This window comes from Magallana gigas, chromosome 6 (assembly GCF_963853765.1).
Source record: "Magallana gigas chromosome 6, xbMagGiga1.1, whole genome shotgun sequence".
NCBI lineage: Eukaryota > Metazoa > Mollusca > Bivalvia > Ostreida > Ostreidae > Magallana > Magallana gigas.
Genome location: NC_088858.1, coordinates 29334593 through 29349270, shown reverse-complemented (window position 1 = coordinate 29349270; position 14678 = coordinate 29334593). Strand labels below are relative to the sequence as shown.

General features: G+C 34.6%; 1 protein-coding gene across 2 annotated transcripts in view; it reads left to right on the top strand.

The window, feature by feature from the left end:
* Window positions 1–14678, top strand: part of LOC105329309 (muscle-specific protein 300 kDa) — an 85710-nt gene that overhangs the window by 30878 nt on the left and 40154 nt on the right. For both annotated transcript variants that reach the window (XM_066088856.1, XM_066088857.1), the window contains exons 29-48: window positions 107–280; window positions 476–793; window positions 1515–1835; window positions 2423–2592; window positions 2785–2941; window positions 3048–3200; window positions 3886–4050; window positions 4840–5166; window positions 6426–6731; window positions 7103–7426; window positions 7610–7756; window positions 7844–8008; window positions 8658–8984; window positions 9386–9703; window positions 9810–10133; window positions 10348–10500; window positions 12330–12494; window positions 12757–13083; window positions 13577–13729; window positions 13905–14069. In XM_066088856.1, the coding sequence (XP_065944928.1) occupies window positions 107–280; window positions 476–793; window positions 1515–1835; window positions 2423–2592; window positions 2785–2941; window positions 3048–3200; window positions 3886–4050; window positions 4840–5166; window positions 6426–6731; window positions 7103–7426; window positions 7610–7756; window positions 7844–8008; window positions 8658–8984; window positions 9386–9703; window positions 9810–10133; window positions 10348–10500; window positions 12330–12494; window positions 12757–13083; window positions 13577–13729; window positions 13905–14069 (4659 nt within the window). The remainder of the gene's footprint in view (window positions 1–106; window positions 281–475; window positions 794–1514; window positions 1836–2422; window positions 2593–2784; window positions 2942–3047; window positions 3201–3885; window positions 4051–4839; window positions 5167–6425; window positions 6732–7102; window positions 7427–7609; window positions 7757–7843; window positions 8009–8657; window positions 8985–9385; window positions 9704–9809; window positions 10134–10347; window positions 10501–12329; window positions 12495–12756; window positions 13084–13576; window positions 13730–13904; window positions 14070–14678) is intronic.

The window sequence follows — 14678 nt, the reverse complement described above, 5'->3', positions numbered from 1 at the left end:
TATTTGGAAGTGCTATAGCAGGTCCTAAACTATTTTTATAGTTCTGTTATATCATTGATTAATTGTTAAATGATCAATTACTAATGAATTGTAACTTTAAAAAAAGGTAATTGAGCAGCACAAGGAGAATCTGGAGGCCCAGTTAATCTGCTGGGATCAGATCATGTCTGGGAAGGAGGAGGTGGAATCCTGGCTCAACACCATGTCAACCAGGCTGGAGGATAGTCTCCAAAACTTTGATGATGCAATTACTGTGGAGTCATGTCTTATGAAATTCAAGGTTCGAACTGGAAAAAAATTCAATCATTTAAACTAATTTCAAATTCTTAATTCTTGCAAAAGTTAGAGGGAAAAATGAATACTGTATTAATTTTATCGCCCATGGAAATATATTATTATTTCCAGCAGAAATAAAATGCATAATTGTAAACTTCATGATTCCATTGATAATGCAATGAATTTGTTCTCTATAAAGGATGAATCTCCATACTACACTGATGTTTTGCATGAAGTTCAGCAGAAAATGCAAGATTTGCAGGAGCTTAATAACAGCAAACCCATACCTTCTCTGACTGAAGCGAGCAAAACTCTGCAAGACCAGTTTGATAATGCTACAGCCATGGCTGGCCAACTAGAAAATGTCATTGCTAACTTTTCTGATGAGAGAGAGGGCCTACAGAAAGCAATAGAACAGGAGACTGAATGGCTTAACCAGATGAAAGACAAGCTCGGACATTGTGACGATGTTTCTGGATCAGATGCAGACATTGTTAAAAGACTAGCCCATTGTAAAGTAAGTAGGATATTCTTTTTAAGTAACAATATATGCCTTATATGATTTTGTATAATAATTTGGTTAGCAATTAAAGTATTCGTTTAAAAACTCTAATGCCAATTTTGCACAAAAACAATGAAATGACAATTTTTCCATAACTTAAAGTAGTCTGAGTATTGCACTATATGGCACAATCTGGAGTTTACAACAATGTTAGTTCGATTTGTACATAGCGTTTTAGATATCCAGTATTTTTTAAAATTTACCTTGCATTGCTCTTGTAAACAATATCAATCATAGGCAATTAGAATGGTAATGTATGTATTGATCGAGAGAGATATAAAAAATTGGAAGTTAAGAAATGTGAAAACCAACATTTCTCAGGATAATAATGCATCAATTTCCCAGGATATGTCCAATTATTTTCACTTCCTGTTTAGTTCTTTAAATTTGTGAATCCATACACCTCAAATTCCATTGATGACTGCTGTCATTCAAAATCACACTATGTTAAGTTGGTATGTTATAAATTTTGAATTTCTGACAAAACTAAAGCTTGCAATTGTGAGCTTATTATTGCTGTAAAAGGACTCAAAACTTTCAACACTTGTTATAACTTATATTCTTTTATTGAACTTTGTTAAAAAAAAGGAAAGAACACGGATGAGGAAAACTAGCTGTAATATCTCTGTTGAATGTTCACAAAATTACATGTAAATATTGTATTGGGTTGAAACAGGAACTTCAGAAAGAATTGGCCGTCAGAGAGAGAAACTTTGATGCACTCATAGAGAAAACCACAATGTTACAAGACAAGTACCAGTCTGCTGAAACTCAAAACCTGGCCAAAGATGCTGTAGTTTTGATGAAGAAATATGAAGCTGTGAAGAACCGAGGTGATAAGATTGCAGATCTGTTGGCAGCTTCCTTAGAGCAACATTGCCAAGATGCTCAAGTCCAAGAGCAGCGATGGATCAATGCAACCAAAGAGAAAGTGGCTTGGTGCGGTGATATCGCTGGGGATAGGTACAGCATGGAGGCCAAACTAGCCACAGTTAAAGTGAGTTATAATCATAAACGGAAAATGGAGTTTATTCTATAGGAATTGAAGTTTACAGCAAAAAACTATATACATGAGTTATTGTCTTTGCTTTGAATTGCATTTGATATTAACTGAAATTGGATAAGGTACTGAAATAGAGACAATTTCATAAATGGACATGATAATTGTAAAGCCTTCATCAGTACCTTTCTTATAACTTGATATTTAGTTTTGATGTGTGAGTAACAGATGATGCATTAGTTTCACAGGCATACTTTTGCGTCTTTTTAGCATAATTTCATTGTTTAATTTTTGGATAGAAGTGAATTCATAGACAATTATGTATTTCTAATATCTAACTAAAATTGACTTAGAAATGGTGCATGATAGTTTGGAGCCAAAAAGTAGATATTTGATATCATGAAAATTACTGTCTCTTGAGCGTGTTGAGTATTAACCAAATTAGAACATGTTGGACTTCATGTCACTGGCTGTTGAAATAGTAATGAGTAGATGCATATATGCAAAATTGCAGTCAACATATATGGATGACTTCATAAATGTTCATGGAAAGATTTTTTAAGACAATTCATTGCTTGTTTAAGGATTTACTTCAAAGTGTGAATGAAGGGGAAAAGAAGAAAGACCTGGCAGCAGCTAGAGTTAATATGGCAAAATCAGTTCTTCCTCATGACAAGCAGGCAGAACTTGAGAAACAGAAAAAGAAAGCTGAAAAAGACTGGAACGAATTAATTGACTTGATTGAAAAGACTCAGTAAGTTTTTATATATATAGTATTAAGTCAAAAAGCTGGTGACCTGAATTTGAAAAAGGCCAGTTAAATTTAAAGAAGGTTGCCATTTGACCACCTTGTCAAAAAGTCTACTTTGAGTTCTGCTCAGATGTATAAAGTCAATCCCCAAAAATATTTAGAATGGTTATTAAAACGTTCATTTTTTTTGCACAGAGTGAAATTGGAGGGATCTGTCGACCAGCTTTCAGCCTATGATAGTAAATATGAAAAACTAGCTAAATGGTTAAAGGACATGGAGGCAAAAGTTAGAAATGAGTCTACACTGAAGGCGGACCTCCCAAGTAAAGTGGACCAATCTGAGTTGTTCACAGTAAGTCATACTTAAATTAGAAGAATGGATTTGTTGACTCAAATAAGAAAATTGACAGTTAAGTTTGCTCATGTAACTTGCTGATTAATGTTTTTTCTTGTAATAGGAAATTCACATGGATATAGAAAACCACAAACCAGAATTCCATGAATTACAAAATGACTCCCAGAACATATCCAAATCCAGTGGTGATGGTAGAGCTGCGACATACGCTACCCAGCTTTGCAATCGCTATCAAAATCTGGCAGCTACAGTGAAGGTATGTCACCTCAGGATTTATATCATCTCAGAAGGGAAGATTCCCCTGCATCACAGTTTTTAGTATTTGATTTGCATTGATTCTGAAAAACCTTTTGTTGGTTCAGATTTGATTTTACACATAAACTTATAAACTAGAATAGGCTTACTGTACTTCAGTTTCCTTCATGTTTACATTGTATGCCCACTGTGAAATGTTATGATGATGTTTATCATAGGAGGACAAAGTATTAAGCCTTTGAGCGTTGTATTGTAAAATTGAGCTGAAGAGACATTGTCAGTAACTTAAAAGATAATTATATATATCGAATGAATATCTAAAAAGTAATAAAACCAATTTTTGAGATGGAGACCAATATGTTTGGCAATGGAAAATCCTGCTAAGATGAAAGGGGTTAAATTTGTATATTTAAATTGGAATAAATACATAAAAATCCTATTTTTAAAAACTGAAACAGCAAAAAGGAGTTCAATGTTTAATAAAGAATATGTTTGGAGATAAATTTGAAAATCTTTGAAAATCAAAATCAACTCTACTATGTTGTCTAGATACATGTATTTTGTGTCTTATACTCTTGAAGACAGTAGAAAGCAATCGTTGGCTTTTGTTGCTCAGGTGAGCAATGTTGCACCTGGGTCTCTTGTTGTATATCAATGTTATAGTTGTCACTGTTTGTCTGTTACAGGAACAAGTAGATCGTTGTGATCAGAATGTGGACGAACATGAAGACTATCAGCACAGGATGAGGGCGTGTGACGATTGGCTTAAAAATGCTCACCTCCAGCTGAATGAGATGAAGGATAAGCCGGCCGATCAGGAGACTCTTCAAGCCAAGCTACAGGCTGTAGAGGTCAGGCAATCTCATCTTTTTTGTTGTTCAGTAACAAATACAGTAAAACACCAGAGTGCAAAATTAACAAAATGCATGAAATAGCCCACAGGACTATCCCACTGTGATAGACCTTGGAAGAATGGGATTGTCCACAAGTATCAACAATGCTTTCTGTGGTTAAATATATTTCCACATGGCGAAATGAGATAGACTTGGACTATCAGACAGGGGTTAATTTCGCACACTGACACACTGAAAATGAATTTCTATTATAGCAAAGTACTTTTCATTCTGCTTAGGCTTGAAACTTATATACACTGTAATTTATAAGGAATGAATTAATTTGTAATCTGTCCCAGGTTGTGTTATACAAGTATGATATGGGTAAAAATTGAACTTATTTCCTATAATTTAAATTTTCACTACCATGTTCAGAAAATAAGACATTTTGAATAATAATCAAATTTTTGATTAATTTAAATGTGTGATCAAGCAGATTAATTATTATAACTGTTTGATACACAGTAAAACATAGTTATAGCAATGTCCTAGGGGCACCTCTACAGAAATCAAAATCCATTCCCTGTATTTGTATATTTGCTATAACCAAATTTGTTATAATTGCAAAAGTTAGCAAGGATTAAAAATTTTGCAAGGTGACTCCACAGTACTTTGCTATATCTGAGAATTTGCTATAATTGTGTTCATACTAAACAAGTTTTACTGTATATATTACAATTAAATCTTAAGATTACTAAAAATCTTGCTTTACAAAATTGAATTTTTTTTTACGTATATATTCTAAAGGATCTTATGGAGGCTAAAGAGGAAGGACTTGGATTATTTAATGCAGCTCTTGAATCTGGAGAAAAACTCTTTCCTAACACCTCAAATGATGGCAGAGAAACAATACGGCATGAGCTACGATCCCTCAGAGAAAATTGGGAACTGTTCAATGACAGCCTCAATGACACACAGAGAAGCCTCGAGAGCAGCCGCATGCAGTGGTCAACATTTGATGAGAATTATGATCAGCTACTAAAATGGGTTACAGATATGGGATGTCAGATTGAGCATGACAATGAGCTACGCAATACACTTCAGGAGAAGAAAGCCATGCTGCAGCATTACCGGGTATTTTGAAGTGATACTTAAAGTTTTCTGACTCATGTGGTGGTATTGTGTTTGGATTTGGCGTTTTTCATAACAAAAATAACTTTTTTTTTTAAAATCTAATGTTATAATGTTACTCGGGATACAGTAGCAATGGATATATTTAGATTCATGAAACATTTTATTTGATAACTAACATAACCATTTTTCATAATACTTAAAGACATCTGCTCACATTAAAGCTGCGCAATGGTCAAATAAAAAGGCCATGATTTTAGCATAAGTTGCTGTGTTTGAGCCATGTAACATAGCATGGGTATTCTTTGATGCTTATAACCCAAATTAAATGTTTCATGTGAAGTTGTAAACAAGAAAAAGAGTTCACTATTTGTTTCAACAAAGTTTGTGCCTTTTTTCTATAACAAAAAGAGAAAATTCCATAATCTAACAATTGAAAATGTAACAATTAAGTAACAAACAGGATACACTTTTTAATTTGTTTATTGTTTTAAAACTTGCAAATAGAATAAAAAGTCTAATCAAACTTTTTTAGATAGGGGAAAAAAAAACCCAACATGATATTTCCTAATATCTTCACAATGCTCCGGAAGCCCACAGGTTGCTAGATGTACTAATGTAGAGTCTTAAATTTGACTTCATGTATTACATATCTCTGTTTTACGCATGCGTTTCGATTATGAACTGGTTTTTGTCAATTAATGAAAAAAATACCCGGCTTTCATATTGTCCTGATTCAGGACAAAAAGCAGATTCATGCTACCAATATTATTCCTGACTTTTCCACACTTGTAAAAAAAGTTTATTTCTGGGTCGATTCAAACACAATATGTATCATGTGGAAAGGAAATAAGTATTACTGTACCATGTAATGCTTAGATGGCTTAAGATGGAGAGTCATCATAGAAATAAACTGCCATGCATGCTGACATGGAATTTAAATTTTCAGTTTAGTTATGTGATGACTCTTGTAAAAAAATATACCCCGGTACTCTAGAAGCACATATTTTTTGTTGGGTCAAAATTTCGTTGTTTTTAAACCAAATAAAATTTTGTTGGCATTTAATTTTCTCTTGTATTCATTGATACTTGGGTTAAAAATTCGTCATCGATTTAATTTGGTTGATTTATACTGCCAACAAAAATAACGAAATTAAATCCTCAATAAATATTTCTGCTTCTACAGTATATCTATATATGTTGCAATTTTAGAGGTTTTATTTTACAAAAACAATTTAATGAAGAATTTGTGTTTTCAACAGACGAGGTGTCAAGATATCATGTCTCACCAAACTATGATAGACAGTGTCACTGACAAGGGAACGGCCCTATCGTCAGCTCAAGTGAAGGGCAAACTGAAAGAGCTGGCTAACAGCTACAAGTCACTGTGTCACACTGCCCAAGCTCAAGTAAAGACTGCAGAACAGCAAGTCGATCAGCACCAGAACTTTGCAGACAGCTACCAGCAGTGTAAGGACTGGATAACCATGACCAAAGACAAGTTAGCTGTTTGTAATGAAGTCAGCGGCGATAAGCAGACCTTGCAAAATCGATTGGACAGAGTCAAGGTGACAACCTTCCACCATCTCTTTACTCTTTAACAAAGTTTGAAATCTTTTTAACCTGGTTTATCGAAGGTAAAATCCTGTTTTCGAAGTGGTGAAAATGGCGGGCTGGCGGTGCCAAAAGGGTACTCCTATTGTAATGTGCCCGCCGGTCATTTTGTAATGATAACTCCTCCTAAAGTTTTCAAGATAAGAGGTTTTTTTTTAGCAGATCAATTGTACATTTATCAGAAGTATGCATATAACTTGGATTTTGATTTTTTAATAATTATGAAAAAATGGCACCTGTTGAACTGGAGAAAACCTGGTTTGCTATCACTCTTGTCAAATTTATAAATTGCTGAAAAAAAAATATTATTCCATTTTGATTGTAGGATTTAACCTCGTCTTTGAGAAACGGTGAAAAGAAAATTCAAGCAGCTATTAGTCAGGCAGAAAAAACTCTACAAGAAACGGCTTCATTTGGTCAAGAGCAAATCAAATCAGAGCTAGAAAGCTTAACTCTTGACTTTGAGAGTCTTGTTACAAAGTTGGGAGATGCTGAGACTTCTCTGACTCATGCTTTGCAAGGATTACAGGCCTATGATAAATCTTGTGACGCTCTCAGCAAATGGCTAAGAAATGTGGAACTTCAGATCAAGGATCAGGATTTGAAGTCTACCTGCCAAGAAAAGCAGTCTCAAGTTAACAAATTTAAGGTATGTATTATAATTTCTTTTATGCAGGTACTTAATATTGGTTGAAAAAGTCTTTAAGCATAAATCCTTCAAATAAATTCTGCAGTTTTATGGTTGTTCATTTTTTCTGTATGTTTCAAGAAGCAACATTTGATAAAGTTATGAGTATTTATACAATAAAATGTTTATAATCATGTTTTACAGCATTTGCAAGAAGAAGTCCATAACCAGCAGGTTGCATTTGAGGAACTTCAAAAAATGGCAGCACAAGTACAAGGAGCTGATAGCCGATTGGTCAGTTTATGTACTCAACTAAACACCCGGTACCAGACAGCTAAAACCTCTCTAAGAGTGAGTACTTTTTTCAAGACGGCTTTATTGAAAATGGAACAAATAGAAATGTAAATCCTTTGTTACATTCGTACTATGAATTTGTAGGATTTGATCCACAAGCTGCAGGACAATGTTCATGAGCACGAAGCCTACAATGAAAACTTCTCTGAGTGCGCAGAGTGGGTGAATACATTGGCAAGGCGTCTGCAAGTGTGTGCAGATATGGCGGGTGATAAACATGATGTGGAAGATAGACTAGCCAAACTACAGGTATTGCAACAGCAAATCACCAAACATCTGTGCAATTGTTTATTATACCAAAATAACATTACTTTTGATTCAAATACCAGTCTGATAATAGTTTATCAAATCTGCAAATGGAAAAAAAATTGTGAATGTTTACCTTTCCATGCTTTATTATTGAAACATTTAAATATATTAGATTCAATCAATTATTTGTTTACGTTGTATGTTTATCCTGTGCAACAATGTGTAAACTTGTAATCATCTCACATCTCCATTCTGTCAGATATTGTACAGTTTGAGGGACATCAGCACCAACGACAGGACACTATTTGACAGAATGGGCAGTTTGAGGCTTATAACATTTTGTCTTTTCAGTCTGAACTGTTTTTATGATCATTTTTGCTTTAATATTTCATTTACCTGGCATGAAATTCATGCAGAAGGTTATTCATGTTTTTCTCTGCTATTGTGTTTCTGTGTTTACCTTAATAATCTGTAGCAGTCCAATATGCCACCTGTAGTGTCCAATAAGTAGAAACTTATTGAACTGCTGCAGGTAACTTATTGGAGGGGGGCAGGATAATAACTTTTTGGACCTGTTGTAACAAAAGATAATGAGACAAAAATGATTTACAATAGATGATACAGTAATGTGATAATTATTACTTTGTAGGAACTTCTGGCAGAAAAAGAACAAGGCTCCTCAAAAATACACTACACAGTGGATAGTGGTGAAAAGTTGTATCCAAACACAGCGTCTGAAGGTCGGGACATCATTAGACAGGAACTGAGGACTCTCAGAGATCAATGGGAACAAGTGTGTGACCTGCTGTCCGACACTCAACACAAGCTGGACTCCTGTCTGCTGCAGTGGTCATCCTACGACGAGAACTTTGAACAGTTCCAGAAATGGTTACTGGACACTGAAATACAACTCAAAGAGGATACAGACTTAAAATCTACTCTGCCTGATAAAAAGGCTCAACTTCAAAACCATAGGGTAATATAATGTTAAAACTTATGGTTTTCAGCAAAATCCTGCAGTATTTATTAATCATCTTGTCCCTTATTATAGGAATAAGTACCGGTATAATGGCCTACAAACAATGTTTTAAGGAGGCTAGATGGTCAACAGAATCTAAAATTTTAAAGATATGATTTGTTTAGCTATAAACTATTATTAAGTAAAGAAAAATCCCTATATTACCTTTTAAATCTAGGTATTTTCCTCTTTTTTTGTCCATTGATATGATTCTTTGCAAAAAAATTTATATTTTCTAATTAAGTGATGTTGAGAAGCATACTAAACAAACCATATAGATGTTTTGAGTGTAAAGGTGAGGATAAATTTTGTCCAATGTGTCATAGTGATGTAGAATATTTGAATATTTTTCTTTTCAGATTCTGCATCAAGACATTATGTCCAGGAAACATGTAATGGATAACTTAGCAGACAAGGCTGTGAATCTGACTCGCTCCACTCCAAGTGCCAAGGTCAACAGATTTGTAGATGAGCTTCAAAGTAAGTATAGCAAGCTGTGCAGTATGTCACAGCAGATGCTAGGGAAGCTTGAGGAATCTGTGAAGGACCACCAACAATACCAAGATGTGTACCAGGATTGTCAGGATTGGCTAAACTCTGCCAGGGAGAAAGTGGACACCTGCTCAGATACCTCCGGAGACAAGCTTTCTCTTCAGAATAAGCTAGAAAGACTCAAGGTAGGTGGCAAAAAACTGTCTCACAGCTCAATAGCAGTATAGAAAATAGGATATCGTAGAAGAATTCAGAGCCAGACTGAACAAAATGATTTGTTTTTGATTAAAGGAATGTCAAGAGAAAATACCTGATGGAGAGAAAAAGCTAAAGAAAACCAAAGAATTGGCAAGCAAAACTGCCTCCAACTCCTCTCAGAATGGACAGGAAGCGTTGAAACGAGAATGTGATCACCTGGAGAGTGACTGGCAGGACTACTTAGCTCGAATATCTCAGGCTGAAGATGATATTAAAACAGCTCTTGTAACATGGGGAGATTTTGAGACAAAGTTTACCTCATGTTCGGCATGGCTTAAACAGATGGAAGAGCAAGTTAAAAACTATGAACTCAAAAACACACTACAGGAAAAGCAAAACCAAATAGAAAAATTCAAGGTACACACTCCATATTTTTTTTACTTTGTGAAATGTATGCTGTTACATGTTGGTCTCTCTTGCATTCATCCTGTTTGTAAACATTCTCATATTTGTATATTTCATTGGCCTGAGACCTAGGATCACTTTTTTAAGTGCACCCATGCTTGCATATTTGCATAGATCTGGTAATTTTAAATTAAAGTACATGTATCTGAAACATTGTGAATTGTAGAAACAAAGAGAAGAAGTTTTATCGCATCAGCCAGAAATTGACAGATTTACTGACGATGCCCAGAACTTGATGCATACCAGCTCAGATGCTCGCCTCAGCACACAGGTCTCTAATCTGACAAACCGCTACAGAGGGTTACTGTCTCTGATAAAGGTATATATAGTAACAAGAGCTAGAAAACAGGACAGCACTATCACAAGCTCTATAATGTCACACTACCATATATAGTGTATGTATGTGTGTCTTATTTAGTGTCAAAGGCCTGAGAGCTAATACAAGTTTAAATGCTAGCTAAAATTTGATTTGGAAAAAAATTTATTGAAAAATCAATTTCCGGAATTGTATCACAACTAAATAAAAAAAACCAAACTAATTTGTTGAATTATGTCTCCCCTTTCAAAGGGGAGACATATTGTTTTTGTCGACTTTCTTATTCTTCTTATTCTTCTTCTTCTTCTTATTCTTCTTATTCTTCTTCATCCAAATTTGTCCAGGCCGTAACTTAAATACCCTTTGACATTAAGACTTCAAACTTGGAACATAGGTAGATGGTATTGAGAAGGAGTGCTCGCCACCAAAAGTTTTGACCTTGACCTATTTTGTACTTCAAGGTCAAGCTTTTCATAAAAAATATTGTCTGGACCATAACACAAGACTCCTTTAACATACAAACTTTTAACTTGTATCATGGATAGATGGTATATAACCTAGTTGAACTTTACCAAAATTTTTGACCTTGACCTAGAATTTTTATTTCAAGGTCATATTAGAAAAAACTTCATTGTTCAACTCTTAAATATACTTCGACAGAAGGACTTCAAACTTTAAACAAAGAACAATAATAATACACTTAGGTGTACTATTGAATAATATTTGACCTTTGCCTTGTGTTACTCAAGGTCAAATTAAGAAAAAAATAATAAAATTTTGTCTGGGTCATAACTTAAATACCCTTTGACATTAAGACTTCAAACTTGGAACATAGGTAGATGGTATTGAGAAGGAGTGCTCGCCACCAAAAGTTTTGACCTTGACCTATTTTGTACTTCAAGGTCAAGTTTTCTTAAAAAATATTGTCCGGACCATAACGCACGACTCCTTTAACATACAGACTTTTAACTTGTATCATGGATAGATGGTATATAACCTAGTTGAACCTTACCAAAATTTTTGACCTTGACCTAGAATTTTTATTTCAAGGTCATATTAGAAAAAACTTCATTGTTCAACTCTTAAATATACTTCGACAGAAGGACTTCAAACTTTAAACAAAGAACAATAATAATACACTTAGGTGTACTATTGAATAATATTTGACCTTGACCTTGTGTTACTCAAGGTCAAATTAAGAAAAAAATAATAAAATTTTGTCTGGGTCATAACTTAAATACCCTTTGACATTAAGACTTCAAACTTGGAACATAGGTAGATAGTATTGAGAAGGAGTGCTCGCCACCAAAAGTTTTGACCTTGACCTATTTTGTACTTAAAGGTCAAGTTTTCTTAAAAAATATTGTCAGGACCCTAACACAAGACTCCTTTAACATACAGACTTTTAACTTGTATCATAGATAGATGGTATATAACCTAGTTGAACCTTACCAAAATTTTTGACCTTGACCTAGAATTTTTATTTCAAGGTCATATTAGAAAAAACTTCACTGTTCAACTCCTGAATATACTTTGACAGAAGGGCTTCAAACTTTAAACAAAGAGCAATTATAATACACTTAGATGTACTATTGATTTATATATGACCTTGACCTTGTTTTACTCAAGGTCAAATTAAGAAAAAGATATTAAAATTTTGTCTGGGTCTGGGTAACATATAGCTGACATCATTCTTTTTCAATTGTTAAATTTGCCCCATATTACAATCCTTGGGGAGAAGGGGAGACATGTGTTTTTTTGTAAAAAAAACAATACCCACTAGTTTTACAGTAAATCTGTGGTCTTTTATTTCAATTAATTCTTCACAACAGGATCTTATTGGAAAATGGGAGAAGTACACACAGGATCACTATACATTTGACAAACGATTGGAAGAGTTCAACAGCTGGCTCTCCAATGCAGAGGTCAAGTTAGACTCCTGTCAGATACCAGCCACTGACCAAGAAACAATGGAGGAACAGCGAACCGTGATACAGGTAGTACTAACCAGGCTTATTCTCTGAAAGAATGTACAGTAAAGCAAGCTTATAATGAAGTGCCACTGACTAGCGATTTTGCTTCGTTATAAATGTAATTCGTTATATCCGTCAAGTTTACGACATGAAATAAAGTCACTGGGAATGAAAATCACCTTGCTGTAAGTGTCAATTCATTATAAGCGTGTTCGCTTTAACCTTGTTTTACTGTAGTATGAATGCGTAGGCTTCAAGGTCAAATAAGATTCTGAATGACTTTCAGTTAATGATGTCGGACAAGGAGCATGGTCTACAAAGACTGAACACAGCAATTGAAGCTGGGGAAAAGTTGTATACAGATACTGCTGCAAGTGGTCGAGAGAAGGTCAGACAAAACCTCAGGCAGGCGAAGGAAGACTGGGACCGATTGAACAGCAACCTTCACGATGCTCAGCGCAGAGTGGACTCTTTCTTAATGCAGTGGTCGTCATATTCAGATGGTCAGGATCAACTGATGAAGTGGATGGCCGATACTGAAAACCAACTTCAGTCTGATGTTGACCTTAAAAACACACTTCAGGAGAAACGCATGCAGTTACAGAATGTTAGAGTGAGTGCAAATCCTTGTTAACTTTACTGTAGGATGTGAATTCCTTCTGTTTGCAGGATAGAAATACTGTCTGAATTAAGGAGACTGCATGAGTACAAGTTGAATACACATGCTTTCGCTTAGGGTTTTATTTGCATTATTGTGACGTCATCTTTTTGCTTGGTTAATGACATGGCATTTTTTAGTATTTTACCCTTGATACTTCGAAAGCTTGGATATCTTGAAATTTTTTATCATTCCCATCTAATTTGAGATAAGGAAGTTTGACTGTACAAATCAATTACTTTTTTGTTCCAAATCCAGTTGTTTGCTTATCTTTTTACCATTTAATTATTGCAGCAAAATTTTACTATATTCCTATTTACCAACCTTAATAAATCAATGAGTATGAATATAGGGCAAACAATCAAGTTTTCAATCAGTTATATGATAATTTTAAGCAGCCTTAGAAATTAAGTACATGCATGCATTAATTGACTTTCATGCTTTACAGTCGCTGTTACAAGATATATCTTCTCACCAAAGAATGGTGGATTCTGTCGTTGAAAAGGCACAAGGTGTATTGCAGGCAACAAACAATCCAGAGGTTGCTGCTTTCATCACAGAAATCAGTTCCAGATATGAACATATTGCTAGAACTGCAAAGGTAACCAAAATTAAAAGGTCTTCATTACTCTTATGTCAAATATTTAACATTTGCAAATGTGAACCATATCTGATATCACAAGAGAGAGATTTTGTCAATTATGTATTCTACGTTTAATGAAATGTATGATATAGTAAAAGGTTTTGGAGATTTTTGTTTACTTCTTGTTGAACAGGAGCACATCAGACAGTACGAGCAGAACGTACAGGACCACCAGCAGTACCATGACGCCTCCCAAGCTCTGGTGGACTGGCTGACCCTGATGAAGGACAGATTTAGTCTGTGCTCTGATACATCAGGAGACAGTCACACGCTACAAAGCAAGTTAGACCGTGTCCAGGTAACAGCTTTTTATACCACCACAAACAAAGTTATGGGGGGTGTATTTGAATCATCCTGTCCGCCCATCTGTAGATGCAATTTTGCCCCCTTCCCCTTTAGAATATTTAATTACTGCATGGAAATAGTCTGAAAAATTGTACATACGTAGTGCCTCTGCAATTATTTTTCAGATCAGGCAAGATTTAATGATTTTAATACAGTTTCATTTTCCTTATCCTTCCTCATTTCCTTTCTGTACCATAGGAAAAAGTGAGGAAATTTTGAAATATCTTATTGCATCTGTAAAGACTCGGATTAGAAATGTATTCAAGGTTTTTTGCACAGAAGAGTTTTGCATTTCAGTTAGTGCAAAGGGAGGGTATAACAATTAAATAGAAAAGTATCATTGGATACAGTATTACATATGTATTTACAATGAAGTTCTGACAATTTTGTTTTTTTTTCTTTGTTAATTTTTTTTTTACAATTCTAGAATTTGTCTTAATTTAATATGTGTCACAAACCTTTATGATTCAATCATATATTTTAGTTACTTAAATTAAATTCATATTTGTCCAATTTTAAATTAGCCGTGCGGAGGTATTAGTCTTATTTGGACAGTTCTAGT